Genomic DNA, 27,742 nt, shown 5'->3' with positions numbered 1-27,742 from the left:
AGTTCCTGTCTTGTGGACCTTGTCTGTTGTCATCAGTTCATTCTGCTTAGAACTCTTTCAGGCTCTACTGTGAAATCTTGCATTTGGTTTAAAAAAAAGTGAATGTTTTATTAAAATTACAGTAGTCCTATGTTGAAGTATTTCTATAGAAGAGGGTCTGCTGGAAAGTGTGGAAGAGAATTAGCCTAACGCATATACCCGCATCTTTGCGAAATTCTATAAGGACAGAGCTAAATCAGTGGTGTTTCCTGCAGCTTAGTTAAGGATACACCTTGATCTCTCCAGTGACTGAACATCCAGTGAGTCAAAGGTGTGCAAAAGAGGCTAGTGTGCACCAGAGGGAATATCCCCTGTAGGTTTGGGTCTCTCCCCCATGTCCCCACTAGAGAAAATTCAACAAAAATCCCATGTGTGACAAACATGAAAAGCCCCAGTAACATCTGACCTTTATTAATCTACAAACATTAAGAGATTTACAGAGATTGGATATTATAAAATCCTTTTTCTTCCGTAGACAAAGACTAAAACCCCACTACTCCATAGGAGACACATTCCTCCATCCTCAGTATTTTTTCAGGCTGTAGGGCAGGCCTAGCACAGCTTTGGCACCTGGAAAAGGTGGGGAATTCCAGACAGCAGAGCTGGTGCGCTTAAAGTATCGCGGCTTGTTCTTGTAGAAAATGTTCTCCAGTTTAGGGCTTATGATGGCCCCAAAGAGTGTGGTGACATCAGGAGGGTTATAGTACTGGTGGATGACAGCTTGACTAAGCTGAGTCCCTGGAGAAGTAAGAGTGAACAGTTTATTAGACTGATTGAACTGGCCTTTAATTCCTTCAATGAAACTTAGGTGTGTTCAGACTGCTCTAGAAGCTGTACATCCCCATCCCCCTATTGCCTCCAAGGCTGTAGATCCCTGGGGAGGAGCACCTTCGCCATGGCCCACTAGGAAATCAGAACCCTGGCATGGACTTAGGGAGCACAGAGGGTGAATGTGCTAAGCATTGAACTGTGCTTATCAAAAGGATCTGCAGTAAATTGGGGAAGGTGGAGAGGAGACTTTGCCTCTCCCTCAGCAGAACCCTACCCCTTCTCCTCAGAGAAAATTAAGGTTTCTATTTAGTCCTGCTCCCAAAGGGGGGTTAATAAGGTAACAGTGAGATAACAGAAGTGCAAGAACAGCACCCAGCATGGAGCTCAGCTGTAGCACTCAGCCTTAGAAAGCAGCACGCAGAGGGAACGGTGGCCTGGACACTGGTATTACCCCTACAAAGGAGCACAGGGTCTTTAACAACAGTCACCGGCAAGCAGGTTTTGGCCCAAAATGTAGGTTTCAAAAACTTACATTAAAATTCATCCTTTCGCTATGTGTTACTACCACCATAGCCAAGGCTGCTAGTTCAAAGGAAGTGATTTGTTATCTTGATGCTGTCCCAGAGAGGCTCAGTACATCTTGGTATAACATTCCATCGGCACAGCTCCAGGCTGGCATCTTTAACCGCACAATACCTCATCTCCCTATGCCATGGGCAGAGAAAGCTACCACCAAGTCTCATCAACAGTCCAAGGGACCCAGCAGGGGTTTCTGAATGGTCAGGGATAGATTTCACAGGGAGCTGGCACATACCATTGGCCCAGGCAGGGATGGGCTTGCGGGGCTGGCTCTCATCGTCCGTAGAGTCGTCGCTGTTCAGATCCATCCCGTAATTATTGGGATTGATGGTGGGGGGTTTAGGCCCTTTTGGGCCTTGCGGGGTCATTTGATAGGAGTTACAGACAGGGGAATTCTAGAAACAGAAAGTCGATAAGCAACCTTACACTGTAAGAGCAGCACCACACTGAGCCCCAGGCACCCCTAACAGTGCATTTTGGGTGGTAGCTCAGTGATGTGTATTGAACTCATAACACCCTAAAGTGGGAGTGTTGGTACAAACAAGGTTTCATACTCCCCTCTCTAACTTAACTAAGCATCAGATTGGTCAGATAGACACACTAGCTTTCACAGATGGCTGCAGCAATTCTACACAGTAAATGGGGTTTAAATCACAGATGACTCCTCTGCTCTCAAAGTTGGGGGGGATTTTAGGGTGCAGACTATCTAAACTCAATATTCATTCTTCTCCCCCCAAAGCCTAAAGTTGAAGTCTTGTTTGATTATCTTTAACACTACACATACTTCATCACAAGCACATATGCCACATTTGTAGTACAGGATTTATATAATCCTGTAAAGACAGTTACTGGAATGTTGACCGGGACAACTTAAACTGGGGAAGGTGTCGCTAAAATGAAGGAGCCTTCATTTAACCTTGAAAAAAAAAAGGTACTAACCCAGAGACAAACATTCTTGTCAATCCTTTCCTAGGATGAGGATTAAAAGCTCCTGTTTTAGTCAAAATTCTTACCCCAAGCAACTGTGAAAAGAGCATTTATTCCTGATTTAAAGCCTCAAACTTGATTAACTTTTGTGCATTTAAAGTTTGTTTAAAAAGAGCCCCACTCCAGACAAAAATATCAAGTGTGTACATCATGTGCTCATTCTAATGTTTCAGCCACAATCATTCCCCTCCAGGATCAGCCCAGGAGGGAAGCACTTTAGGAAAGTTCAGCAACTGAAGAGAGTTTTCAGTAGCAGTTTCTGGGCCACATAGTTGCAGATGCTACACTATAGGACAGACCCCCAGCACCATCCTGTGGCTATTTCTCTTATTTAAAGCTTCACCCTCATTTGATGACATTCCTGCTCTCTGTGAGGCTCAGTCTCCTTCAAATGGAAGGATTCAGGGAAGAGTGAGAACATCAAGAGACTCCTCCCTCTCCACGTGCACTATGGGGCTGCCTGCTGAAGGTCAATGACAAACACTGATTTTTTCCTTGTAAGGCCTTTTCATTGAGAACCCCAAAGCCTTTTACAGAGGTGAGAAGGTGCTCGGGTACCATAGTCATGAGCATAGTCCACAGATCTAGCTCATCCCCATGTTAATGATGGGGAAAGAGAGATTAAATGACTTGCTCAAGGTCACATAGCAAGTCAGCGCTGGCATCAGGAACAGAAGCCAGATCCCCTGCTGTAACCACGACCAGCACCACCCCCCTAATGAAAACAAATGGAGACAGCAGGACAGCCTCATTTCTCCCTGAGTGCTGTGCTCAGGCTTGCATCTCACTGATGTTCCCCCTCACCTCCACGTCCACAGTTACATTCAGATGGTTACTGGCAGCAGCTGTGGCTTTCTTCTCTTGCTCCTGCCGTTCCAGCTCTGCTAGACGCTGCTCCTCCTGCTAAAGCAGAAATCACCAATGTGAAAGTAGTAAGATTTTAGGAGTAACCAACCCCCCACCCCCCATGGCATGGGTGGGCTGCCACCTGCTACAGGGAACAAGCACCACTGCCTGCAATGGACAGGATAGCTAGGACTCTCCCAGCGGTTAAACTCTATGACAATTTATTCCAGGAGCACCACAGCTCACCTGAGGCTGGTGGTCAAGTTGCTGCTCTTGGAGACAGCCATTGTTATAATGGCTGATGCAGCCAGATACATGTTGAGTCTCCTTACCCGTTTCTTCTCTTTTTCTTCCATCTCCTTTTGGAGCCGCTCCTTTTCTCTAGCTGCCATTAGCTCCCTCTGCAGGCGAGCCGCCTTCTCCTTCTCTTGCCGCTCACGTTCTCTGGGAACCAATGTAAGACACCAGGTCACGCTCAGAAAGAAGAAGAGTGCAGACTGCATCTCCCCCATGATGCCTATTGCACTTCCTCCTTCACCCCAGTGTCCAGGGCCTTCACCAGCTGCCCAGTGCATACCTCCCACTATGGGGCCCAGAACTTCTTCCTGGCTGCTCATCGCTCATCCCCCACTCCAGGGTTGTGCTGACAGAATATAGGGCTTTGCCAGGCCCTTTCACTGGGCCATTCAGCCCCCTGCTCTTCTCTGCAAGGTCACGGCGGAAGCTTCAGTACATGGAGGGTCATTTTTCACCTCTCTGCCTGAATCCTCTCCTGTTCCTTCTTCTTCTCAAGCTCTCTCTCTGCTGCCAGCTGCTTCTCCCTCTCTTGTTCCACCTGTCTCTGCTCTGCAATTTTCTTCGCTCGCTCTTGCTCTTCTTCCTCCCTCTTCTTCTGCATTCGCTCCTTGTGTCGGCGCTCCTCCTCCTCCTGACAAGCAAAAGGAAGTAGTTACCTCCACCTCGCAAGGGAAGAGGGGGATATGCAGAAATGCACAAGGGTCAGCCTGCCTGATGCCTTTCCGCAGCTCATCACTACAGCATTGTCATGAAGGACTCTGAAATGCGATGGACTGAAGTTTTCAGTGTAGTTTCTGCTTCCCTTTCGGGATGCACAATCACTTGCTCAGCTCTTCCCATCCCACAGGCACCAGAGAGTGGTATCCCTACTAGGTCTCAGCTCTGTCACCCTGAATGTAGATGGCCCTCAGCCCCAGGATCACAGTGGTTCCTGAGTTCTGGTCCTCTGTTAATTGCAGTTGAGATTCTTTATAGATTACCGGATGTCTGAGATCTCCCCATCTACATCCTGCCTAGCCCCAGGAACTGGGGAAGATGGATTAACAAGCACTGACCTCCCCAAAACACTGACTTTTGAGGATGCGGAGAGGAATGAAGCAGCTCATGGATCATGTGGAAGAAATGGTTAGACACTCATGAAAAGCACAGAAACTGGTCTGTAGTGAAGGGAAGGATGGGGTGGCAACAAGGAGTCCCAAAGGGACCCAAGGGACTTTGGGGGATAGAAGACTGTACTTCTCCCTCCCGTAAGCTAATTCTCCCTCAGCTGCTCACTGTATAGTCCTGCCCTCCTCCCCATGTACAGGGACTGTGGCAGATCAGTGTTACTCTGGCTTCTCCCCTGCCGTGTGTCGGGCAGAGTGCAGCACTGTCATCACACCCATTCCCCCAGCCCAAACCCTTCCTTCCTGCAATACAGGACCCCAGCACAGCTCACCAGCTGCAGCGCTTTCTGTTTTCGAGCCTCCTCTTCTTGTCTGCGCCGGGCCTCAACATCTCCCATCTTCTTGGCAGCTACCTTCTTCTTTACCTTTTCCTCTGCCAGCCTCTCCTCCCGCACCTGAGACAGTCACACATACATCAGGTCTGGACCTTGCTGTTGCACATGGGACAACTCCCCTATATGTATTATGTCCTCTCTGATACATCAAGGTCATCAGGGAAATCTCTCCCCAAAGGGTAAAAGATGCCCTTCCCTGTACCAGAGAGTCTAGAGGCCCAGTGGGGTCTGTGCATATTTCTTGGAGCATAAGCTCTTTGGGGCAATGACCTTGTCTTCCCCTGGGTTTGCTCAATGGGATTCCGATCCCAATTGGAGCTTCTGGGTGCTACCTTATCTTAAAGGCTGGCAGCACCCAGTGCAGCGAGTCCAGCAGCACCTGGGATAGTTCACGTGAGAAGCTCTTCAGAACACACAGAGCATATCTGAAATAGAATGAGTGTCACTTAGCAGAGACTCTGGCAGCTGCAGGGCAAACCAAAGGCCAAGAGTAAGCCAATTTCCATCTGGTTCAAATTAAGCGTTTCCTAAGAGGAAACATGGCCCACGGTGGAAAAGGGGACAGCGGAGAGCGGGCTCCACAGACAAGGCTGCTCTGGCTCTTCACACCTATCTGAAAGGCCCTGCCCTATTTGTAAAAGCCCAAGACCCTCAGACACAGGAGGCTTACGGGGGAGATGGTTTATTTGGCACATTCTTTGGCTATTAACCAGACCGGGTACTAACTGACAATGGAGTCTCTGCTGACCTAAATGCACCTCCCCCCACGTTCTCCCTCATCATTCCAGCCAACAGAGACACCTATCAGAATTAGCTTTAATCCCAAAACGCAGCAGCAACTCGAACCCCCTTAGCCCCAAGGTTCAAGTCAGACCTTTAATGAAAGATTTCCCCATTGGTTCCCTGGGTCTTAGCAATGTCAGTCCCCTTTGCCACTATACAAGAGAGGTCATGACCGAAAGTGAGGGGACCCCTCCACCCTACCCACTCCCATAAGAAAACCATTGTCCCAAGAGGCTCCATGGTCAGATTGGGCCCTCTTACCTTCTCACTCTTCTCATCAAACTGTGCAAGTTTCTGCTCAATCCGCCTTTTCTTCTCCTCCTCTAGCTGCTCCACCCTCTCCCGAGCCTGCAGCACCTTGCGCAGACGCGCTTCCCGTTTCCTGTAGGATACACAGAGAGCCAGTGAGAAGCAATTCTGAGATGAGCCAGAGATGGAGCAGCTGGAGGGACAGCTACTCACAGTTTCATCTCCTCTAGGCGCTGTCTCTTTTCCTCCTCCAGTTTTTGTTTTCTCTGTTGCTCGGCCTCCTGTTTCTTCCTCAGGCTCTCCAGCCGCTGCCGCTCCTTCTCCTGCAATGGGTGGGAAGCCCAGATTATACCCAGCTGCTGGGGCTCGTTCCTGGCACAGTCTGGATGACCAGAAACGACACACGAGGGAACTTGCAGTTGCAACCACAGCTGATGCAAACCTCCCTGGAAGGGGGCACAAAGGCTCAGCGAGGTGGCCAGCCCAGCCCTAATAACCTGTAGAAGTAGCTGCAATGGGAAAAGACAAAGCAGCGGTGCTAATTCAGCCACCCCATTTTCCAGGAGCAGGAGAGGACCTGTGGGGCAGTTCTTGTGCGTCAGAAGCATTACCCCAAGATCAGTATGTTACTGCACAGGGTGCATTTGAGCAAGCAGCACTGTCCGTGATTTCTGTGCTGCATTCACTACAGAAGTTCAATTATCACTAGCCAGTGTCAGTGCTGGACTTCAGCACGAGACAAGGGCACAAATGTGATGTCCTAGGTAATCCTCTGCTCACATTACACCTCAAGATCCCCCATTGCTCCTACTTTCCACCCAAAGGTTCAAATTGTGGCCTCCATGCTTCCTGCTGAGGCAGACTAGAATAGACTCCCAATTACAGCAGTGAGCCCCCTATACCAACTGAATAAATCAACGCAGAGCACTCAGTTCCCCTTGCACACATCCCACGTGACCCATGCTGAACGTGCTGCTAGTCTGGAGGGCAAGAGAACCAGCCAACCCATCAGTCCCAGACTGCCAGGGCAGCGCACTAGGTCAGTGGGTTGGCCCCACTGCAGGGAAGAAGATGGAGGAAAGTAGAATTGAGGGTGTAGGCTTGGAAAATTGATCCTTCCCAGTACTGTAATGTTAGATTCCAAATAAGAGCCCATGAAACCAAAGCAACTGCCAGGATGAGGGAAATGGAGGCCACTAGCAAGGCCGTCCCTAGGGGGGTGTGGGGCCTGGGACAAATCAGCCTCCCCGCTAGTCTCCTCACAGCGCGCCTGCCCACCGCTCACCTCCTCACACACCCCCCCCCTCCGCCTACCTGTCTCCTCGCTGTCCGTCCGGCGTGCCCCTGCCTGCCCGCTGCTCACCTCCCCACTAAGCCTCTTCACCATTCGTCCGGCGCTCTCCTCCTTGCCATCTGCCCACCCACCTGCCTCCTCATCCCCCTCCCGCCTGCTGGCCGCCCCGCTAGTCTCCTCGCCACCCGCCTCCTCCTCGCTGTCCACCCGCCCACCTGCCTCCTCGCCTCCCTGCAAGTCTCCTCACCGCCTGTCCGGCCCAACTGCCCCCGTCACTCTCCTCCTCACCGTCCGCCCACCACCTCAACCCCCTCTCACCTGCCACTCGCCTCCCCACCCCACTCACCCCCTCACCTTAATATCAGGAAAAATGGCATCCCAATCATATATCGGTTGGGATGCGGGACAAAGGGCTAAATATCGGGACAGTCCGATTTTATCAAAGCGTGGGGCCCAGGCCGGTTGCCCTGATTCGCCCTACTCAAGGGACAGCTCTGGCCACTACTTCCACAAGTCTCTTCTCATTGTATTAATGTCACAGTCCATCCCAGGATGCTTACATAACTCCTCTGGCCCCCTCCATCCCTTATCTTAACCAAACAAAAACCTATATTGTGCCAAAAGAGACCATCTGATAAAGGGAGGACTCTCTGGACAGGCAACTTGCCCTGTGGGGGCACTGTTTAGACTTGTGGAATCCTGCATCACCTTTGGCTGTGAATGGAGTGAAGCACAGAGTACCATAACCCATGCAGGGATGACAAAGCATTCACCAAGCAGGTGTGTCATAGATTCCCAAAAGGGACTATTGTGATCACAAGTCTGACTTTCTGTATAACACAGGCCAGACAATTTCCCAAAAATCATTCCTGCATCGGAAAAATGGGCAATCCACCATAACCTATGGTAAATGGTTCCAATGGTTAGTTACCCTCACTGTTAAAAGTTTACACCTTACTTCCTGTCTGAATTTGCGTATCTTCGATTTCAAGCCATTGGATCATGTTCTACCTTTCTCTGTTAGATAGGCGAACCCATTATTAAATATTAGTACCCCATAGAGGTACTTCTAGACTGTAATCAAGCCACCCTTTAACTTTCTCTTTGTTAAGTTAAATAGATTATAAATCACTGTCATGGCTTTTCTCTGAACCCTCTCCAATTTATCCTTCGCCAGAACCGGACAGTATTCCAGCAGTGGTCGCACAAGTGCCAAATACAAAGGAAAAATAATCTGTATTTTCCTACTAAAAAGTCCCTTTCATGCATCCAAGGATTGCATTAACCCTTTTGGCCACTGTCACACTCGGAGCTCATGTTCAGCTGATTATCAGTCATAACCCCCAAATCTTTTTCAGAGCCACTGCTTTTCAGGACAGAATCCCCCAACCCTGCAAGTCTAACCTATATTCTCTGTTCCTAGATGCATATTGTTTGATAAATACTGAGTGATAAATTGTTCTCCCTAACCACTGAGGCCAGGGCAAGAAACAATGGGCTTAAATTGCAGCAAGGGAGTTTCAGGATAGACATTAGGAAAAACTTCCTAACTAAAGGGTAGTTAAGCACTGAAACAAGTTACCTAGGGAGGTTGTGGAATCTAGTTAAATACTTCCAATAATGAACAAGTTAGACAAAACCCTGTCAGGGATGGTCAGAAAATACTTAATCCTGCCTCAGTGTAGGGGACTGGACTAGATAACCTATCTAAGTCCCTTCCAATCCTTTGTTTCTATGGTTCTGTTTGCCTGCCCCCAGTTTGCCAAACAATCCAGATCACTCTATATCATCGATCTGTCCTCTTCATTAGTTATCACTCCCCCAATTTTTGGGTCAGCTACAAACTTTATTAGTGATGATTTTGTGTTTTTTTTTATCAGTGTCCTGAAAGAAAATGATAACTACCATAGGGCCAAGAACAAATCTCTGCAGGATCCCACTGGACACACAACCGCTCAATGATGATTGCACATTTATAATTACATTTTGAGACCTACCAGTCAGCCAGCTTTTAATCCATTTAGTGTGCCCCATGTTAATTTTATATCATTCTAGTTTTTTAATCAAAACGTCAGGTGGCACCACCATCTGTAGAGTAAGCTTGTGTGAGTCATCAGCAGTACACCAGGGAGATTAAATCCTTCACTGCTTGTGTGGAGAAGAGAAGTCCACCTTCAGAGTACAGCAGAACCTACTAACTGGTGTAGGCCCAAAGATTCCCAGCAACGCACTAGCAGCTCTGCTATCTGTTACTGGAAACGGGCTGTAGATGACAGACAGGAGTCAGTGGTCTACATTTCTGGAAGCAAGACCTGATTTCATACAATTTAGATTTTTGTACTTTCAATTAAGTTTCAGACAATGGAACAAGAGACCATCCCAAGCAGATCTCATGTTTATTTTAAAGGCACCGTGTATTAGTGAGCATAAGCAAGAGGCATGCATCCATGGCACCCTTGCCTCTACTGGGCATTTCCGTGAACCTGATCCCTTTGTACTTTACTGATGTTCTAAACAACTGTCACTTTGGCTGGCTCCTGCTGCCCACTGAATGCTGACCTCTCTTCTCACTATTGTAAAGCAAAAATATTATGACTGTGTGCAGGTAGTGAGCAAATTAAAAAGCACCCACTGCCCGTTAGTGATGTGAGAAGTGCTCTATAAGCCCAATCTATGATTAAGGAAAGTCATTACTTACGACAAATTCACCCTGTGTAAACAGAACGTGGGGAAAAACAACAGTTACTCCCTTTGGAAATCACCACATAAACCTAGAACCAGACCTTCTTGGCTCATCTAGGTGGCTACAGGGGTCTGCCTCCCGAATGCCATTGACTTGGGAGGCGGTGGCGCAGTAAGTGGCACCACATGGATGCAACTATCCATTTGCATGGAGCAGCCTGCAGAAGGACCCTAGTCCCATCCTTGCCAGTATCTGGTTACAGTTACACTTCATTGAGACCCACCCAGGCCTTTGCAGCCACTCTGGCTCTCTCCCTCCCATCCCACTAGCAGAGGGAAAGGGCTTTACCTTGGGATCGGTTCGGAGGGGAGTGTTGTGTTTGAGGAAGGATTTCTTTTTACTACTTTGCCCCACCGAACCTGGGGTCATCAGCAGTTGGTTCTTCTGCACAGTGTGTAAAAAGGTCTTAAATGGACGCACAACCTGTGAAGAGAGCACAGAGAGTACAGGTAGCTGAAGGAGAAGGGAAGAGTCCTAGAGGAAGTATGCTGGGGCTGGGACTCTGCCTCACTTTGCTGGCTGGACAGAGTGGTGAGGGAGTCTTTTTTCTTGGAGGGGAGAGCCCGCCTTCCTCTGCTTGCTGCCCATCATACAGCTCATCCACAGCTTTCTTGTAACTTGGCTTTCTCCTGCAAGAGTTAATACATATCTATTACACAGCGACCCAACAGAGGAAATTCTTCTCCTGATCTTAGCAGCACTCATGATTCACACTGTCACAGTTCCAGGGTTAACTGCACCTCAGTCTCCTTTGTGGTCTCAAGAGCACCCCCTTGAGGACTCAGACCTCTAGTCAGCTCCTCTCTCCAGAAGGGAACATGTATGTCTCTTCCTCCAGATCAGACTTTTAGGGCTGCAGTTCCCTTGCAATCCACTATGTTTATCCCACCAGGTCTGAATTTAATTTAGCACTTACAGTTCTCTCTCAGGAATAATGACACAGTTGATCAGCGACCAGACAGCTTTCCCAAAGCATAAAATGTTTATTAGGATAAAACAGGGGAGGGCAAACTACATTTTAAGCCAGCCTGAGAGCTCCAGCTGGGGAGTGGGGTCTGGCATTGACCTGCTCCAGCCAGGGCGCCGGGTTGGGGGCCGCACCACGCGCCTTGGACCCGCTTCAGCGCTCCAGCCTGGGTGCAGAGTTGGGGGCTGCACAACGCAGCTTGGCCCCGCTCTGGCGCTCCAGCCAGGGTGCCAGGTTGGAAGCCGCTCCACGCGGGGGGTGGGGGCAGGAATCAGTCAAGGGCCCTTCAAAGCAAATACCCAGCTAATTAAGTATTATAACACTGTGCTAGGAGGTGTGGGTTAAAACCCTTCTTCAGAGAGGCAGACAAGCTTTCATTGAAGCCATATAATGTTGAATTAAATCAGTCCAGCCATCCAGACTATTTCCCCTTCCCTCTGATGAGAATGTACCTGACACTCTGGGGTTGTTCCTGTGTCTCATCGCTCTTATCAGACTGGCTCTCTGCAGAGAAAGTGTTACAGTTAGTTCTGTCTAAAAGGTTCCCTTCAGGAGAGTCCAAAGCCAGAGTCACCAGGCCTAGCAGCTCAGCCCCCTCAGAACATTACTGGGAGCCTCTTCTGCTGTTGCCATGAACTGAATCTTCCTGCTTACGGCAGAAAGTGACTTAGCCACCTCCAAACCTCAGCACTCTGACCAATACAAAGGTGTTATCTTTATGAAACTCTGTAGGAAACAGCACATGAACGTTGTCTGTGGTACGCACTATGCTCTGGCCTTCTGCATGTAGACCCACTGAGATAGCAGCCTGCATCAGACCATAAGAGGTTTCTGATCCTCCTTCCCTACCCATGTAAGATATAACAGTCTTCCCACTGTCTAATGGGAGAGCACATTTACCACATTTTCTGAAGGAAAAACGGTAACAAAAGAGTCCAGCACAGCCATATGTCACTTGGTTTGAGACAGGGATAGTCAATTGGCAGACTTGGACCACCAAACACTTTTGAACGGACCACCACATCTTTTTATTTATTTATCATCATTATTGTTATTGCAGTGTGAAAAATGTTTCTGACTACCCCCGGTTTCAGAGATCAGACCAGTTTCTTGCACAAGGAACCTGGTCAATAGAATGTGAGACAAATTAACTAACTCTTAAAGCAGTCTTGCCCTTTCCTGAAGGGAAGAGAGTTACCTGTACCACTCCCCTCCTGCTGCTCTGCCTGGACAAGGTTGCCAACGGCTGTCTTGGCATTCCTAGAACGAAGGGACATCCTGGGGCTTTGGGGACCCTGCAGAAAAGGCAACGGGATTTCAGTGTGATGCCCACAGAGAGAAATAAAAACTCAATCAGCATTTTGAAGTACTCCGTGTCCTGCTGGCACAAGGCAAAGCACTGGGAATACAACAGGTACAGACCCTTCGAGTGAAGTCCCAATCTGCAACTGTAAGAGCGAGAAAGCCCCACCTGAGTAACAAGCTGCAGCACGCTCTAGCACACAAGTAAATAGCAGCTGTTCGCATAGAACACAAGAGTGGCCACAATATGCAGGGATTTTTTTGCTCATATGGAGCTGGCTGAACACAGACCATCTGATAACCTAGACCAGGGGTTCTCAAACTGGGGGTCGGGCCCTCGGGGGTTGCAAGGTTATGACATGGGGGGTCGCGAGCTGTCAGCCTTCACTCCAAACCCTGCTTTACCTCCTGCATTTATAATGGTGTTAAATATATTTAGAAGTGTTTTTCATTTATAAGGGGGGGGGGTCGCACTCAGAGGCTTGCTACGTGGAAGGGGTCACCAGTACAAAAGTTTGAGAACCAATGACCTACACAGTCAAGGCTGGATAATTGTGCTGGTTGCAGCCTTTTCTCCCAGGCAATGGTAGATCAACATTCCACTTGGCGACTGTGTGCCTGTTACTTCAGACACCTAATTCCATGCTAAAAGGTTGGAGGAACATAGGAGATCTCTATTTTATTAATATGATGTGTGCCTCTATTTGATTAATATCTTGCTGTTGCTACATGAGTGTGTGTCACAGGGTGGACTGGGCCCTTTAAGAGGGAACTGGGTCAGTCCACCTGTGCCTCATTAACAGGCTCACAATGGAGCCTGACAGAGGGCAGCTGGTATCTATAAAGAGCCAGCAAGGAAACTGCAGAGTGTTAGCAGGCTCCTGCAGGAGAGTTTGAGACACCAGGGAACAAGACTCTAGCCAGGTAGAGCTGGGAGCAGCCTGCTAAAAGCAGGGAATTGAGTTGGCCTGGTAATTCTGTGAGCATCCAGTGGATAAGGGACTGCTTGGAGGAGTCTGGGATTATTATGTGCCTATAGCAAACCTGTACATAGAGAGTGAACCCTGGAAGATAGTCCTTATGCTGCCAGAGGCTGCTTGTTTCACGGAACTGATCCACAGCAGGCACAGATGAGACTTTCTCAGACTAAACTAAGCAGAGGTGGTGGTGAGGTGACTCACAACCCTGGATAGCTCTGGGAAGTGTCCCAGGGAGGCAGGGTCTGCAGAGAAACAGACTAACCTGGTTCTCAGAAGAGCAGGGGCATGAGAGAGAAGTCAGACCTCCTTAACAGTTAGCATTTCCCTCAGGCTTTAGGTAAGACAATATGCCTGTAGGATTTTGTTGTTGTTGTTTTAACCCTTCTGATCCCTATGGCAATTGGAGAAAAATACTTTGCTTGGGAGAGGCTGTTGAGAGTCACTACATTTTCAAGCTGATCCCAGGGCCCCAAAGGAAAGTCTCTGACAGGCGCCAAACACTGTTGGTAAACAGGGATGCTGTGACCCCATGATCCAGTCTAAAAATGGGGTGAATCACAGGATTCTACCCTGAGAGAAGAGCTGGTGCTGGGCCAGGGATTTAAGGAATTGAGGACAGCTGGGGAAAGAGCAAGTGATTCTGAAACAAGTGCTCACACAATCTTGGGGCTTTTCCTCATGAGACCAACTGAAGGGAGCACAAATCAGTGAGGGGGTGGTTTCAGCCTACATGGTAGTTACAATATTCAGTAATTCTCTAATATGCAGAAATGGACAGGCCCTTCCATTAGACCTAAATATTATTTAAAGGTCAACAGGAAAGTTCTCAAAGTTGCATTCAGTTTAAGTTCCCAATTTAGTAACAGTGTATAGACTGAACAACAGTTCAGTCAAAACACTTTCCACTATCACGAAAAGTCATTTGTTTTCCCACCAAGTTTCTGATCACCATCAGCACATAAAACTGAACCAGGAAACAGGAGCCAAAAGTATATCTCCCACCCCAAATCCTTGCTGTGCTCTGGAACAGTGATGCCATCAACTTGCCCAGGACCAGTTGAACTAAGGAGGTGTTGGACAAAAAATATCTTTTCATAGCTCTCCCCCACTATTTACGCTGCATCAGCCCTACCCGGATCTTACCTCCTTACAGGGGATGGTAGATCCCAGCTCAGACCTGGAAGAAAGAGTTAGATGCTTAGTGGCAAAAACAGTATCAGCTCAGAGCTGTCTGCGGGCAATAATACATTTTATGCCAGGATAACCATTGAAGAAAGGTATCCTCCAACAGTGAAATTCAATGCATTTATTTTGCACCCTTCACCCATCACTTGCATTCTGCACAATAACTCCACCCCAAACAGACATTGCTTTTAAAAATAAATGACCACAGAAATCTTTCCTTTCCCAAACTCTGGAAGAATGAACCAGGTAAGAGCACAAATGAAGGAGTTACTCAATGCTCTGGAGCAGGGGTTCTCAACCTTTTTGTTGCTGAAGCCGCTCTCAACATGCTATAAACACACCAGGGCCCTGTAGGGGGGGCGGGGGCAGACAAACGGACGTACAACTCATGGCTGGGACCCTTGGGCATAGGCATAGTTTTACTTGGGGGTGGGGGGTCAAGAGCAGGCAGGGCTTGAGCCAGCTCTGCACAGCGAGGTCCAGGGAGGGAGCGCTACCTCCACCCCCTAACTCACTTAGGAACCTGTCTGGGCTGTGGGGGGACACAACCAAAAATATAACTCAAAGGGGGGACTCAGTTCAAAAAGTTTGAAAACCACTCAGGGTGCAGAGAGGGGGTAGCTAGGGGCTGTGTGAAGTGAAGGGGTAGCTCAGGGTGCAGGGAGGGGATACCTAGGGGCTGTGTGCAGGCAGGGGAGTAGCTTGGTACAAGCAGGGGCTAGCTAGGGGCTATGTATGGGGGGGTGCTACGGCTCCCAGTGTGGCTCCCAACTTTGGGAAGGGGGGCACTGGGGCTCCCAGCTTCAGCCCCCCGCTGCTCCTGGCTTGGCAGGGTGGGGAGGGGAGGAGGAGGTTGGGCTTGGGGCATTGGGTTTCAGCCGCGGGACTCCGTGGCCCGCCTGAATGGGCTCGCGGACCTCAGGTTGAGAACCACTGCTCTGGAGAATCAGATATTTCTTCCTCTAGAGCAGAGATAATCAATTATTTTTGTCAAGGTCCAAATTCCTTGGTCAAGGCATAGTCAAGGTCCAGATTCCAGTGAAAATACAAAAACAATGATAATAAAATAAAATAAAAAATAATAATAATAAGTGAATAAAAAGATTTCACGGTCCATTCAAAAGCATCTGGCGGTCTGGATTTGGCCTGCCGTCCGCCTATTGACTACCCCTACTCTACAGCCTCCACAGGGTAAGGAATCCTAGCATTTTAGCCAGATGGGTCTGACAGGTGCCCTGATGTAGAGGACTGATCTGACTGGCCTGAGTCTGAAGAGGCCCCTATCCTTCTTGGGATCTTAAAATCCACAGAAGCCAAATGCAATGGGGGGATCCTTTGTCAGGGCACCTTTCTTGCCACCCACCCTCCTGTAACTGAGAGCTGCTTTTCTCGGCTGTGGTCAGACTTTGGGACTTTAGCTGGCAGAACCCATTTTATTAGTTCCTTATGGAGCACCTTTGCTAGAGAATGAACCCTTTTAGCCTGGGATTCTTCATCAGGCTTCAGCTCTAACACAGGCCTAGAGATCACCCTCCCTGTGTCGAGGCTCCCTTTCAGAACAGGATCTCCCAGAACCTCTTGGAGGAGCAGGCTCTGGAGCAGAGGGTTCTAGTTCTTTTGGGCCCTTTTAGAGAAGGCTTTACAAACATCACAGCCTTTAGCCAAATGCCTTTCTCCACTGCCTAAAAGGCACTTTTCAAGCCCACCTGAAACCGAGGAACACTGTGGAGCAAGAGGAACATCTGGTCAACCCTAATTTCTTACATGGGTTTGCAACCTTGGCCAAAACAGAAGGCAACAAAATGTGATGAAATGGTAAGAAATCCACTACATTAAAATTTAGATTTCATATCAGGTAGCTTAACTATTTACACTAGACTCTACAAGCTCAAACTTGAGAGAAAAGCCTGGTTCTGTAGTCGCTCTGGCCACTTGAGCAGCTCCTCAGGATGTGGCCTGGATAGCTGGATGGGCCTCAAGAATATTTGGGGAATGGAGAAATCTTGCATGAGTAGCCTTACCTGACTTTGACGTTTTTTTCTTCCTCCATAAGGCTCTCCACAGAGCTGTGACCTGAGGGAAAAAAGAGGGTGAAAAACAAAATGTAAATAAACAAATCCCAGCAAAGATTATTTCTGTCAATCAAGCTCAGAACCTGGGATCTGCACATCTATCAGGCAAGGGTATTTTGAGAAGGTTCCTGCTACAAGACAAATTGCTTTACAAATGGGCTGAACTAATTCTGGAAGTACAATGAGACTGGCTTCCCTTATTGCCCCAGAAATGGATACACTCCCGATATCACTCAGATTTAAATAGCAGACTCTCCTCAATCAAGACAACAACCTGATTTATACATAGGTCTATGAGTAAACTACTGAACAAAAACTTTTGTGCGCCCCAGCAACTGATGTATTTATTTTTGTTGTGATTGTGAAGCGCTGTGATGAGCATTCAATACTTGCTGACAGTTATATATCTGAATCAGATTCCCATAGTGCAGTTCTCTCTCTAGAATAGTACAAGCAATGTACATGAAGATAGATTGGCTCAGCAAAGCAAGATCTAGCTACTACCAACCTCCCATGCCCACATTGTGTATTTATATCAAAGTGTTTAGATTTGGACTCTTCCATTCATTGTGGAAGGCCCTGTCCAACCTACATGGATTTTTAAGCCATTTTACAGATGCATTAAGAGCATTAACCCCTGCAAGAGACTTACTCACGGTTTACTCTACCAAAGGCCAAATTGTCAGCAACGGATTCCAATTTATGACAACTGTTTAAGTCGGGGTGGGCAAACTACAGCCTGCGGGCCGAATCCGGCCCACAAGCCATTTTAATCCAGCCCTCAAGCACCCTCTGGGGAGCGGCGTCTGGGGCTTGCCTGGCACTCCAGCCAGGGTACAGGGTTGGAGCCCGCTTCACATGGCTCCCAGAAGCAGCAGCATGGCCCCTCTCCAGCTCCTATGCATGGGGGTAGCCAGGGGGCTCCGCTCTGCAAGCTGCTCCCACCCCAAGTGCCACCCCCGCAGCTCACATTGGCCAGGAACCGCAGCCAACGGGAGCTGCATGGGCAGTGCCTGCGGATGGGGCAGCATGCAGAGCCGCCTGGCCATGCCTCCGCATAGGAGCGGAAAAGGGACATGCTGCTGCTTCTGGGAACCGCTTGAGGTTAAGCGCTGCTCAGAGCCTGCATCTCTGAGCCTCACCTCAACACCCTGTTTCAGCCCTGATCCCCCTCCTGCCTCCAAACCCCTCGGTCCCAGCCCGGAGCCCCCTCATACACCCCAAACTTCTCATCCCCAGCCTCACCCCAGAGCCCGCACCCCCAGCCAGAGCCCTCACCCCCCTCCAGCCTGAAGCCCCCTTCCGCACCCCAAACTCCTCATTTCTGGCTCCAACCCAGAGCTCCCCCCTGAACCAGAGCCCTCACCCCCTCCCGCACCCCAGTCCCAACTTTGTGAGCATTCATGGCCCGCCATACAATTTCTATTCCCAGATGTGGCCCTTGGGCCAAAAAGTTTGCCCACCCCTGGTTTAAGTGCTAGCATAAACTGGACAAAACTGTTTTCAAAACTGGCTCATGGGGATCCATGCTGAGAATATTGTCAGCACTGCTTCCATCTCCTTGTCTACAAAGTGCTTTGGGCAGAGTCTGTGCTGCAGAAATTTATACAGAATTCCCCAGATTCGGCTGAGCCGTTGTCAGGACACATGAGAACCACAGTGTAGACAAGGCCATAGCCTCTAGCATGATTCTAAAGACATGGTTTAATTGAAACAATTTAGCAGTTGTGTTAATGGTGCATGTTAAACTGTTTGTGAAAGCGCTTCTGTTTGTGCTACAGATCTATCTTTAAGAGTCATGGAAGTCCTCAGCTAGAAAACATAGATCAGTGGCTCCCAAACGGAGGGCCATCAGCTGTGACCCCTGTGCGGAGGACGCCATTTTGCTTCACACAGTGTGTTCTCGCACGCATGTTGCATGCAAGGTCATGATGCACAAGGGACACCATTTTGCACTACAAAACTGCATCCACCATGCTCTCTGGGATCCCCACAGGAAGTACTTCATTAAAATAGGGTTGTGATGGCAAAAAGTTTGGGAACCCCCTGAGGTAGAACAATAGAACTGAAAGAATGTTAGTGTAGCAACGTTCTTTCTTAGGGTTGGGTATTTGACCAGCTGAAAAATAATTGGTCAATTGACCAGTCTAATATTGTCAAATAATGTCAAAATATTCATATTTTAAAGCACTAATTTATTAGAACAGTAACTAAAGAGTAAGGACTTTAGTCTCCAACAAGCTTATAGCCTTAGATAGTTACGCCTAATTACAGTTTTTTTTTCTCCTGCTGATAATAGCCCACCTTAATCGACTGGTTACAGCTGGTATGGCAATCCCCATTTTTTCATGTTCTCTGTATATATATCTCTATATCTGTCTTCCTGCTGTATTTTCCACTACATGCATCTGATGAAGTAGGCTTTCGCCCACGAAAGCTTATGCTCAAATAAATTTGTTAATCTCTAAGCTGCCACAAGTACTCCTCGTTCTTTCTACAAAAAACAAGTTACTTAACTGAGTTGTTTTAACTCAAAAATGAAAAACACAATGAAGTGAACTTATAAAAAGCGCAAGAATGGCACTGTGATGCAATCAAAAAAGGAGGTCAGCACCTAAATTAGAGCATTCTTGCTGGAATATCTGGCAATATTTGATCATGGTCAAATAACAGGCTGTAAACTGACAAGCCTGCCAAATCTATTCTTCCTATTTTCCACAATTAGTCTCATCACACAGCTTATTTCCAACCTTCTTTAGATGCAAGGGAAAGACTGTGGTGTTTACACTTCAAAAGTCTCTTACTCATTCATCTGGTGTTTACTTTTTGCATTTCACTCAGCTCCATAACAGAGGGAGATCTGTTTGAGCCAGAAAGTGAAACTCTTGCACTAAAACAATGTTTGCTTCTCAGCAAAACAAAAAAGGGATCTTTAAAATCCAATCATTCCCCCACAAACATCAGTTCCCATTGCAAGTTATAAATAAATAAATAAATAAATAGAGTACATTTCTAGTCATACTAGGTCTTGAAAACCCCAGCCCCTCCTTGCCCTCCCAGAAAATGGGGGCTACAAAACCACCAGCCAGTTTCTGTTTAAGTCACTGGGTCACAAAAATTGCTACTTTGTTTCCAAGGGAAAGGCACAGGCCTTGATGAGAGCCCTCACCACCCGTTGGTCAGCTACTGGCAGCACCAGTTTAAAAAGGGGAATCATGTTCACTGGCTTTTTCTGCAACTTTACAATGGCAAGAGACTCAAGAGGAACAGATACCAGGACTATGGCTTCATAAATCACACTCTCACCATCTACACCAGGGGTGGGCAATAATTTCGCAGGGGGGGTCACTCCACGAATTCTGGTAAGTCATCATGGGCCACACATTTCTACTATATTAATGGAAGGGTGCGGGGTCTAGGAGGGAGTTTGGGTACAGGATGGGGTTCTGACCTGGTGCAGATTGTTGGGGTGCAGGAGGGGGGTGTGGGCTCTGGGAGGGAGTTTGGTGCATGACAGGGCTCCAGACTAGGGACTGGGGTGTAGGAGGGAGCGCAGGGTCTGGGAGGGAGTTTGGATACAGGAGGGGGTTCAGACCTGGGGCAGAGGGTTGGGGTGCGGGAGGGGGTGTGAGGTACAGACTCTGGCTGGGAGGTGCTTACCACAGGTGGCTCCCAGCAGCACAGCAGGTCTCAGGCAGGCTGCCTGCCTGCCGTAGCCCTACGCCGCTCCCAGAAGCGGCTGTGGCCGGCTGCTGCTGGGAGGTCTCTGCGCACCCCTTGAGGGAAGGGGGGAAGCGGGTCTCTGTGCACTGCCCTCGCCCGCAAGCACTGGTCCCGCAGCTCCCATTGGCTGGTTTCCAGCCAATGGGAGCTGTGAGGACAGTGCCTGGGGGTGGAATGGAGGGGGGTGGCACACGGAGCCGCCTCACCCCCGCCAGGGGTGTGCAGACACGTGCCAGCAGCAGCCGACCGCTTCCGGGAGAGGCTTGGGGCCATAGAAGGCAGGCAGCCTGCCTGAGTGCCCCGCTGCACTGTGGGACTTTTAGCGGCCCGGACTCAAAGATCGCGAGGAGGCAGAGGAGGCCGAACAGAAATATTAGTCATGGCAGGTTGGACAGAAATGTCAGACTGGCCGGATCCGGCCCGCAGGCCGTATTTTGCCCACCCCGATCTACACGGATACTGACTATTTAGGTGACCAGTTACTGGCTAGAAGTGCTGGCTTTTGTGAAGTTAACACTGCACTATAGGTGTCACACTCAGCTGAGTCTCTCTAGAACTTGTGCTTATTTTTAGCAAGCCAGTTTAAACACACTGACATTTAACTGAAATGTATCTAGCCCAAGGATAGTTCTTCAATGTGGATGCAGCAGGTAAGTCCATACTGGCAAAGAGTCCTGTGGCACCTTATAGACTAACAGACGTATTGGAGCATAAGCTTTCGTGGGTGAATACCCACTTTGTCAGATGCATCCGAAGAAGTGGGTATTCACCCACGAAAGCTTATGCTCCAATATGTCTGTTAGTCTATAAGGTGCCACAGGACTCTTCGCCGCTTTTACAGATCCAGACTAACACGGCTACCCCTCTGATACTTAATTCCATACTATAGCTTTCCAATGCTGAAAAAAACAGGCAGAGTGCCTGGGAATGGATCAAAGCAAAATTGCCTTGTAAACCTGAGAAACTTACGGATCACGCAGTTGGAGGCTAGAGATGATTGACGAGCTGCAATTCTCTTGGACCTCGTCCTGCTGACAGACTTCCGGATCATGCTTTCCCTTTTGCTGGCCAGTGAGTACTTCTCCGCCAATGAGGTACGGCAGCTCATGGAGGATCTGCACATTAGACTTCGACGAACAGAGTGACGGCTTGATTTGGAGCCTGTAGGGGTCCCCGTGCCATCCTTTAAATCCTGGAAAAGTTCCTTTACTGAGCCTTGGTTATCTTCCATCTCCTCAGCGGCAGGCTCCCTATTTACAGTGGCTTTCCTAGTGGCTGTATTTGCTATTTTTAATTTAGATGCACTCCGGCCTTCTCTTTCCCCTTTTGGCTTAGTAGTTTCAGGAATCAACAGCACAGAGACTGCAGACATAGGCTGCAGTTCTACCGTCCCAGCTTTCTTGGGAGAGTCATCATCTGAGCTCAGGACAATGACTTTGGAGACCTTGGCCTCTGTCTTGGGCAGACTTCTCTTCAGATGTAACTCAGCACTATTGCGATCATTGACACGGATATCTACTAAGGGGACCCTTCCTTCCACTGGCTGGATAGCTGACTTCTCAGGAAGTGCCACAGAGCGCATATCAGATACCACAGCCCGGGATCTTGTCACCCTTCGAGGCGGGGAGGCCTCTTCCACCACAGCCCTGATTATTTCCAGGTCCTCTTTGCTTCGGAGTCTTCTGGAACATCGCTTAGCAGATGCTCGCTTAATACTCCTCCTTGATAACCTAATAACAGAAACAGTGAAGCAAATTGGAGCCACATAAAAGCCAACATTTCATTTACAGGCTAGAATTGGAGATGACCGTTTTCTTTTTATCAAAAAGCACCTTTCTGTGGATGATTCCATTATTCTTTACTACCTAAGCATTTACGGAAAAGTTGATCTTGTTGTATACACATCCATGTGTTGGTGATGATGTGTGGTTTGGGGCACTTACAAGACAAAATTGAGATGATCTAGAGAAAAGCAACAAATTAACAGAAAGAGGTGGGTGTGTGTGACAGTCTGTACCCCTATGTGCACCCCTTTTACAAGACTAGGATAAAAGTTGTACAAAGTATACCTTGAGGTATCATTTGAAAACTCATGATGTGCTGATCATTGCTGTCCTGTTGCACACATTTCAACAACACTACATGTAAAATTATGAGATTTTGCTGTATGATGGTTACTAAAATAGGTTGTAATTCTGGGTAACACCCACAAGCCAATTTCTCAGACACAAAGATACCATGCCAGCAAGGTGTTAAAGAGTCATTACCTACTTACATAAGAATGGCCATACTGGGTCAGACCAAAGGTCCATCTAGCCCAGTATCCTGTCTTCCCACAGTGCTTCAGAGGAAGTGAACAGAACAGGTAATCATCAAGTGATCCATCCCCTGTTGCCCATTCCCAGCTTCTGACAAACCAAAGACTAGGGACACCATCCCTGCCCATCTTAGCTAATAGCCATTGATTAACCTATCCTCCATATATACTCCATACTTAATTGGACATTCACCAGCCCAGGGTGGGGCGTGGGGGGTGTACAAAGTATGTACAATTCACCTGAAGGATAGTTGGCAGCTCACATACCCAAAGGAACTGCCTGACCCCATGACCCAGCAAAGACTCTTCCAGTACAAAGGATTGGAGTATAAGGGTGGGGGGGGGGGAGGGAAGAGAAGGCCTCCTCTCCTCTCCACATTACATCTCTCTGCTGATAACATCAACGAATACCTGAAGAACACTGAACTAAGGGGACTGGTCCCAAGCTGAAAGAAAAGCCAGCCTGTGAACTGCAAACTATGAAAAGACAGTTACCTGTTCCGTAACTGATGTTTGAGATGTGTTGCTCATGTCCATTCCATATTAGGTGTGTGTTCTCACCACATGCACCGGTGCCGGAAGTTTTCCCCTCAGTGGTATCTGTAGGGGACTAGCTCTGGTGCCCCCTGGAGTGGCACACGTATGCCACAGCATAAGGGGCACCACTGGCTCCCTCCACCCTCAGGATGCTCCCAGCTGGCCTGGCATTTCTCGTTCATTAATGGCTGCAGCTACCAGAGAGCTTGGGGCCAAGTGTACAAGTATTCATGACACTTCACCAGCACATAGTATTTTCTCTCTGCCCTTCTTGAAATAGGGGGGCAGGGATGAGGGGGACTGCCAAAAGGCGTTGTTAATTTTAGATTCCCCCTCGTGTAGGGACAGCGCCACCCTAGCCGGTACGTAAAGCAGGGGACGTCGAACAAGGAGTCCTGTTTCCTCCAGCTCCTCAGCATGGATCCCCAAGCTGTAGGCGACGCATTTCAATAGTTCCTGATGTGCCTTAGCATCATCTTATGGAAGTGTGTGTGTGTGTGTGTGTAAAATCGCCTCATCAGGGGATGAGGCCGGTACTGCGGGCTCCACCACCTCTGGTGGTGGTCCTAGTGGCCGTTCCTCGGGGTTCAGGTGGACCTGAGTGGTTCCCCCTCCTGGGATGACTATCTCTGAAGGGGGGCGAGACACCGTAGCCGACGGCTTGCCCAAGGCCCCTGTCACCGATCGGGGCACTTGTGATGGGGAGCGGTGCCGCACAGATGGGGACTTGCGGAATGGTCCCAAGGCGGATTTATCCCCGGATCGTGGTACCTTGTTGCTGGTGTGGGCGGCACTGGTAGCACCACGATATCCTGTGCTGCCTGCAGGGCCTCAGGTGTTGTAAGGATATCCAGTTGTCTGAGGCCCATATCATTGTCCGGTGAGGCAGGCATGACTCGGGAAGGGCTAGTCCATTCTCTCTGAGCTGGGGCCCCACCCACAGGAGGAGGATCGGAGCCACCCACCTTGGATCTTGGCTCACCTCCCGCCTTCTCCTTGCCTTTGTGAGACATAGGAGATCTTCCTCTCCTGGTCTTCTGTCACTTGACAGGTGAGGGGTGGGGGGCGCTCCACACGGATGACACAGTGCTGGGAGCAGAACTGGACCTTAGCTGCTCCGGTGCCGGAGTTAGCGCAGACTCCATTAGGAGTGCTCTGAGACGGATGTCTCACTCCTTCGTCCAAGGTTTGAAGGCCTTACAAATTTGTCGGTTATGTGGGACTCGCCCAGGCACCTCAGACAAGTGCTATGTGGAGCACAGGTTTTCTGCAGGAATTGCGGGGTTTGTAGCCTGGGAACCGGGGCATGCCCCAACCCCCGGCGGAGTCCCGTACGGGACTAACTTTTATCTTACACTAAGGGTTTTCTAAAACTATTCGTGACTATTTACAACTTTTTTTTGTTAAAGAAAAGTTCATTAACTACTGAGCAAGCAAGAAAGCTAGCCTAAGCAGCAGATGTTCTAGCACCATCACTGGTGGCAAGAAGGAACTGAGGGTGGAGGGAGCCAGCGGCACCCCTTATACAACAGCATGTGTGCGTCCCCTACAGATACCACAGAGGGGAAAAACTTCAGGGAACAAGGGCATATGGCAAGCACACACACCTAATATGGAATGGACATGAGCAAGCACTCGAAGGACTGAGAATTGCCTGCATTATCTGGTGTGGTAAGAACGATGTTTGTTTCCAATCTTATTTAGCTTGGTAAAGTTTAGGAATTAGCTTGCGGTTTTATCTTTCTATTTCTTTTGTAACCAATTCTGACTTTTGTGCCTTACCACTTAAAATCTGTTTCTCTAGTTAATAAATGTGTTTTATTGTTTTATCTAAACCTGCGTGTTTGGAAAAACTCCACTTGGGGTATCAAGGCTTGTGCAGATCATTTTCTATTAATAAATGACAGACTCAATATGAGCTTGTATTGTCCAGGAGAGTGCTTGACATTGCAAGATGCATATTTTTGGGGCAAAGTCTGGGACTGGAGAGTTTGCTGGTGTTGCTCTGCAGTGTAATTCATGATTGGCTGACTATAGCACTCATGCAGTGTAACTGGGAGTAATTTACATGCTGGACACTGTGTGAGAGCAGACCAGGAGCAATTGCTCTCACAGCAAAGCAGTGTAAAAGGCACCCCAGCTTGGAGAACTGAGTGGACACAGCTTTTCAGCAAGTCAAATGTAGGCTGAACCATCAGAAAAATGGATATTTTGTAAGACAGTCTATCAGATTCATGACGTGTCTCCAACTCTGTCCTGAGGTAGTCACACCTGATTCTAGGTGGGTAGCGAGCAATGTGAGTAAGGGAATTAATGAAACAAGATCCTATTTTCACACAAGTTCTCATGCAATAGTTAAGACTGGCTGCTTGGCACGGATTCTGAGATTTTTGTAATTGAAAAAGTCACAGAATCTTAGATGCCCTTTGCGCAACTCCTTGAGCAGTCTGACAAGCACTGCTATGTCGCAGAACACTAGCAGTGCATGTATAGTTTGTTTAGGGCTGCTATAGTTAGAGAATATTAATAAGTGTGCATGCAGAACATTTACTGTGCAGTTCAATATTGTACTTTAAAGCAGCGTTTCTCAAATGTGGCCACCAGGGGTTTTTCCTGAGGCCATGACAGTCTCCTGGCCAGAGATGGAGGAGGGGGCAAAGCAGCAGCCCCTCTCTGCAGCACCAAGGGCCTCAGGGGAGGTCTTCAGCCCCACCACATCTTCAGCTGCAGGACTCTAGGGCTGGGCTTCACCCCCACGTCCCCTGATTCAGCCAGAGGCTCCGGGCGTGGGCTTCAGCTCCACTGCCTCAGCTTCAGCCAGGGGACTCCGGAAGCAGGCTTCACCCTCCCTCCCCTCACCCCCATCCTCAGCTTCAGCCGCAAGATTCCAGGAGCAGCCTTCACCCTTTCCCCTCCAGCTTCAGCCGCAGGACTCTGGGGATGGGCTTCACGCCCTCCCCCACCCCATGGCTTCAGCCTTAGGGCTCTGTCAGCGAGCTCTGGGATTCAGCCCCTCCCTCCCCACTCTTGCCATGGGGCTCCTGCTCTGGGCTTCAGCCCAGGGTGGCAGGGCTTCAGGATGACCAGCCTTACCAGATGTCATGGGCAAGGAGCAGGGTGAGCCTGGGGTGCGAGGCTGCAGAAGTGAGCTTATGGCAATGAGGGGCAGGGGAAGCAGCAGGACCCGGCGGGGGGGCGCTGGGGGCCAAGGTGATGGGTTGGTGGCTGAGGGAGGCAGAAGGAACAAATTTTTTTTTAATGCACAATCTCCAATATCCCAAATCAGGAGAGTCTACTTTAACATCTGCAGATACAGCCCTTCTCACCTTTTCCGGATTGGGTCTTTGTTCTCATCCTGAACACTCGAAAGTCGCCTCTTTGGACGATTTTTCTGTGACGGTGTTTTTGGCATCAGCTCTGGCTCATCGCTGCAGCTGCTGTTTTAACAACAAGATGGCAAGGAAGGGAAATCAGCATCCCCAGGGCAAGAAGGTACTTGTTTCCCCGGGCACATCCGTCATGGCAAGACTCCAGCTGGCAAACAGACAAAGGGGATGTCCACAAAGTCTTGCCTCTACCAGGTGAGGAGCAGGGTCCATGCCCAACAGGATACTACAGGTCACGAACAGGCTTGGCTCCAGCCAGTCACAGAGCCAACCACTAGGCTACGCAGCGGAGTCCGTTAGGGGAGTTCTCGGTCCGTCTCGGGGGGGGGGAAAGGGGTCTCTGTATGTCTAGATCCATGGGCGGAGGGTAGGCGGGAGAGGAGGGTCTCCGCATTTGTGTATCTGTCTCTATCTGCGGGTGTGCGCCTGTCTCTGTGGCGGGTGGGGATCCTCAGTCCGCCGGTGGGGCGTGCGCACATGTTCGTCGATCTCTACTTGGGGAGAGTAGGGGGCTGCCCCCACCCCCACTGCCTGGCTGGCGGGGTGCAGGGAAAGGCTGGGCAGCCGGGGAAAGCGGGCAGCGCTGCCAGTGTTCACCACCCCGGGGCGCTCCACTGCCCCCGGCCAGGCCCGGGCCAAACTCCTCCTTCCGTGCCCTGCCCCACCCCGCCCGGCCAGGGCTGGACCAATCCACCCACCAGCCCGCTCCAGGCCATTCCTCCCGCTGAATCGGTGATGGATCAAGCCCCCGCCCCCGGCACACTCCTACCCCCGGTTCTGGATCAACCCGCCCAGGGCTGGACCAGAACCCATCCCCCACCATTCCTGCCCCCCGCCCGGCGCTGGACCAGATCCCCCCGCCCCAGCCGGCTCCTACCCGCTGAACATCTTGGCGGCCTCCTCGCGGATCTCCCGCAGCCAGACCATGTCGATGGCGTCCACCTGCCGCAGGAACTCGGCCAGTTTGCGGTTGCAGACCGCGGGTAGGTGCGCGGGGCCCGACGCCGCCTCCATGGCTCCGTCCGCCCGCAGCCGGCGCTCTCCCAGGCCAGGCCAGGCCCGTGGCAGAAACCTTCCTTTTCCGGGCGCGCGCCGCGCCGCTACCCGCCTCAATTTTCAAATCTAACTGTCAGCTGACGCGCGTGTCGTCACACCCTTCCTGCCCAATCACATAGCGTCAAACC

At 49.5% G+C, this 27,742-nt stretch overlaps 1 protein-coding gene across 2 annotated transcripts; it reads right to left on the bottom strand.

The window, feature by feature from the left end:
- Positions 1-434: 434 nt before the first annotated feature.
- Positions 435-27,709, bottom strand: INCENP (inner centromere protein). 2 transcript variants are annotated; one of them, XM_084630857.1, is made up of 17 exons: positions 27,436-27,709; positions 26,499-26,609; positions 21,288-22,048; positions 16,545-16,596; positions 14,482-14,515; positions 12,255-12,351; positions 11,509-11,560; positions 10,601-10,718; positions 10,378-10,512; positions 6,266-6,375; positions 6,065-6,185; positions 4,958-5,080; positions 3,975-4,150; positions 3,555-3,666; positions 3,181-3,276; positions 1,625-1,784; positions 435-777 (listed from the first exon to the last, which is right to left on the bottom strand). In XM_084630857.1, the coding sequence occupies exons 1-17, from the start codon at positions 27,570-27,572 to the stop codon at positions 563-565; spliced, it is 2,610 nt and encodes an 869-aa protein (XP_084486983.1). In that variant the 5' UTR covers positions 27,573-27,709; the 3' UTR covers positions 435-562. The 2 variants fall into 2 exon arrangements, with proteins under 2 accessions (XP_084486983.1, XP_084486982.1); XM_084630856.1 differs by having other exon boundaries at positions 3,181-3,279; positions 27,436-27,707.
- Between the last annotated feature and the right edge of the window lie 33 nt (positions 27,710-27,742).

Source organism: Lepidochelys olivacea (genome assembly GCF_965140295.1).
Source record: "Lepidochelys olivacea isolate rLepOli2 genome assembly, chromosome: 6".
Lineage (NCBI taxonomy): Eukaryota > Metazoa > Chordata > Testudines > Cheloniidae > Lepidochelys > Lepidochelys olivacea.
Note: the sequence above shows the minus strand (reverse complement) of the source record. Positions and strands in the feature narration are given on the sequence as shown.

Excerpts from the sequence above, each read along its gene's own strand:
- INCENP (XM_084630856.1), bottom strand. The coding sequence starts at position 27,572 with ATGGAGGCGGCGTCGGGCCCCGCGCACCTACCCGCGGTCTGCAACCGC. Across the intron at positions 11,561-12,254 it reads GCAGGAGGGGAGTGGTACAG|AGAGCCAGTCTGATAAGAGC; the intron begins GTAACTCTCTTC and ends CTTTCTCTGCAG. Across the intron at positions 3,667-3,974 it reads GAGAGGATTCAGGCAGAGAG|AGAACGTGAGCGGCAAGAGA; the intron begins GTGAAAAATGAC and ends ATTGGTTCCCAG.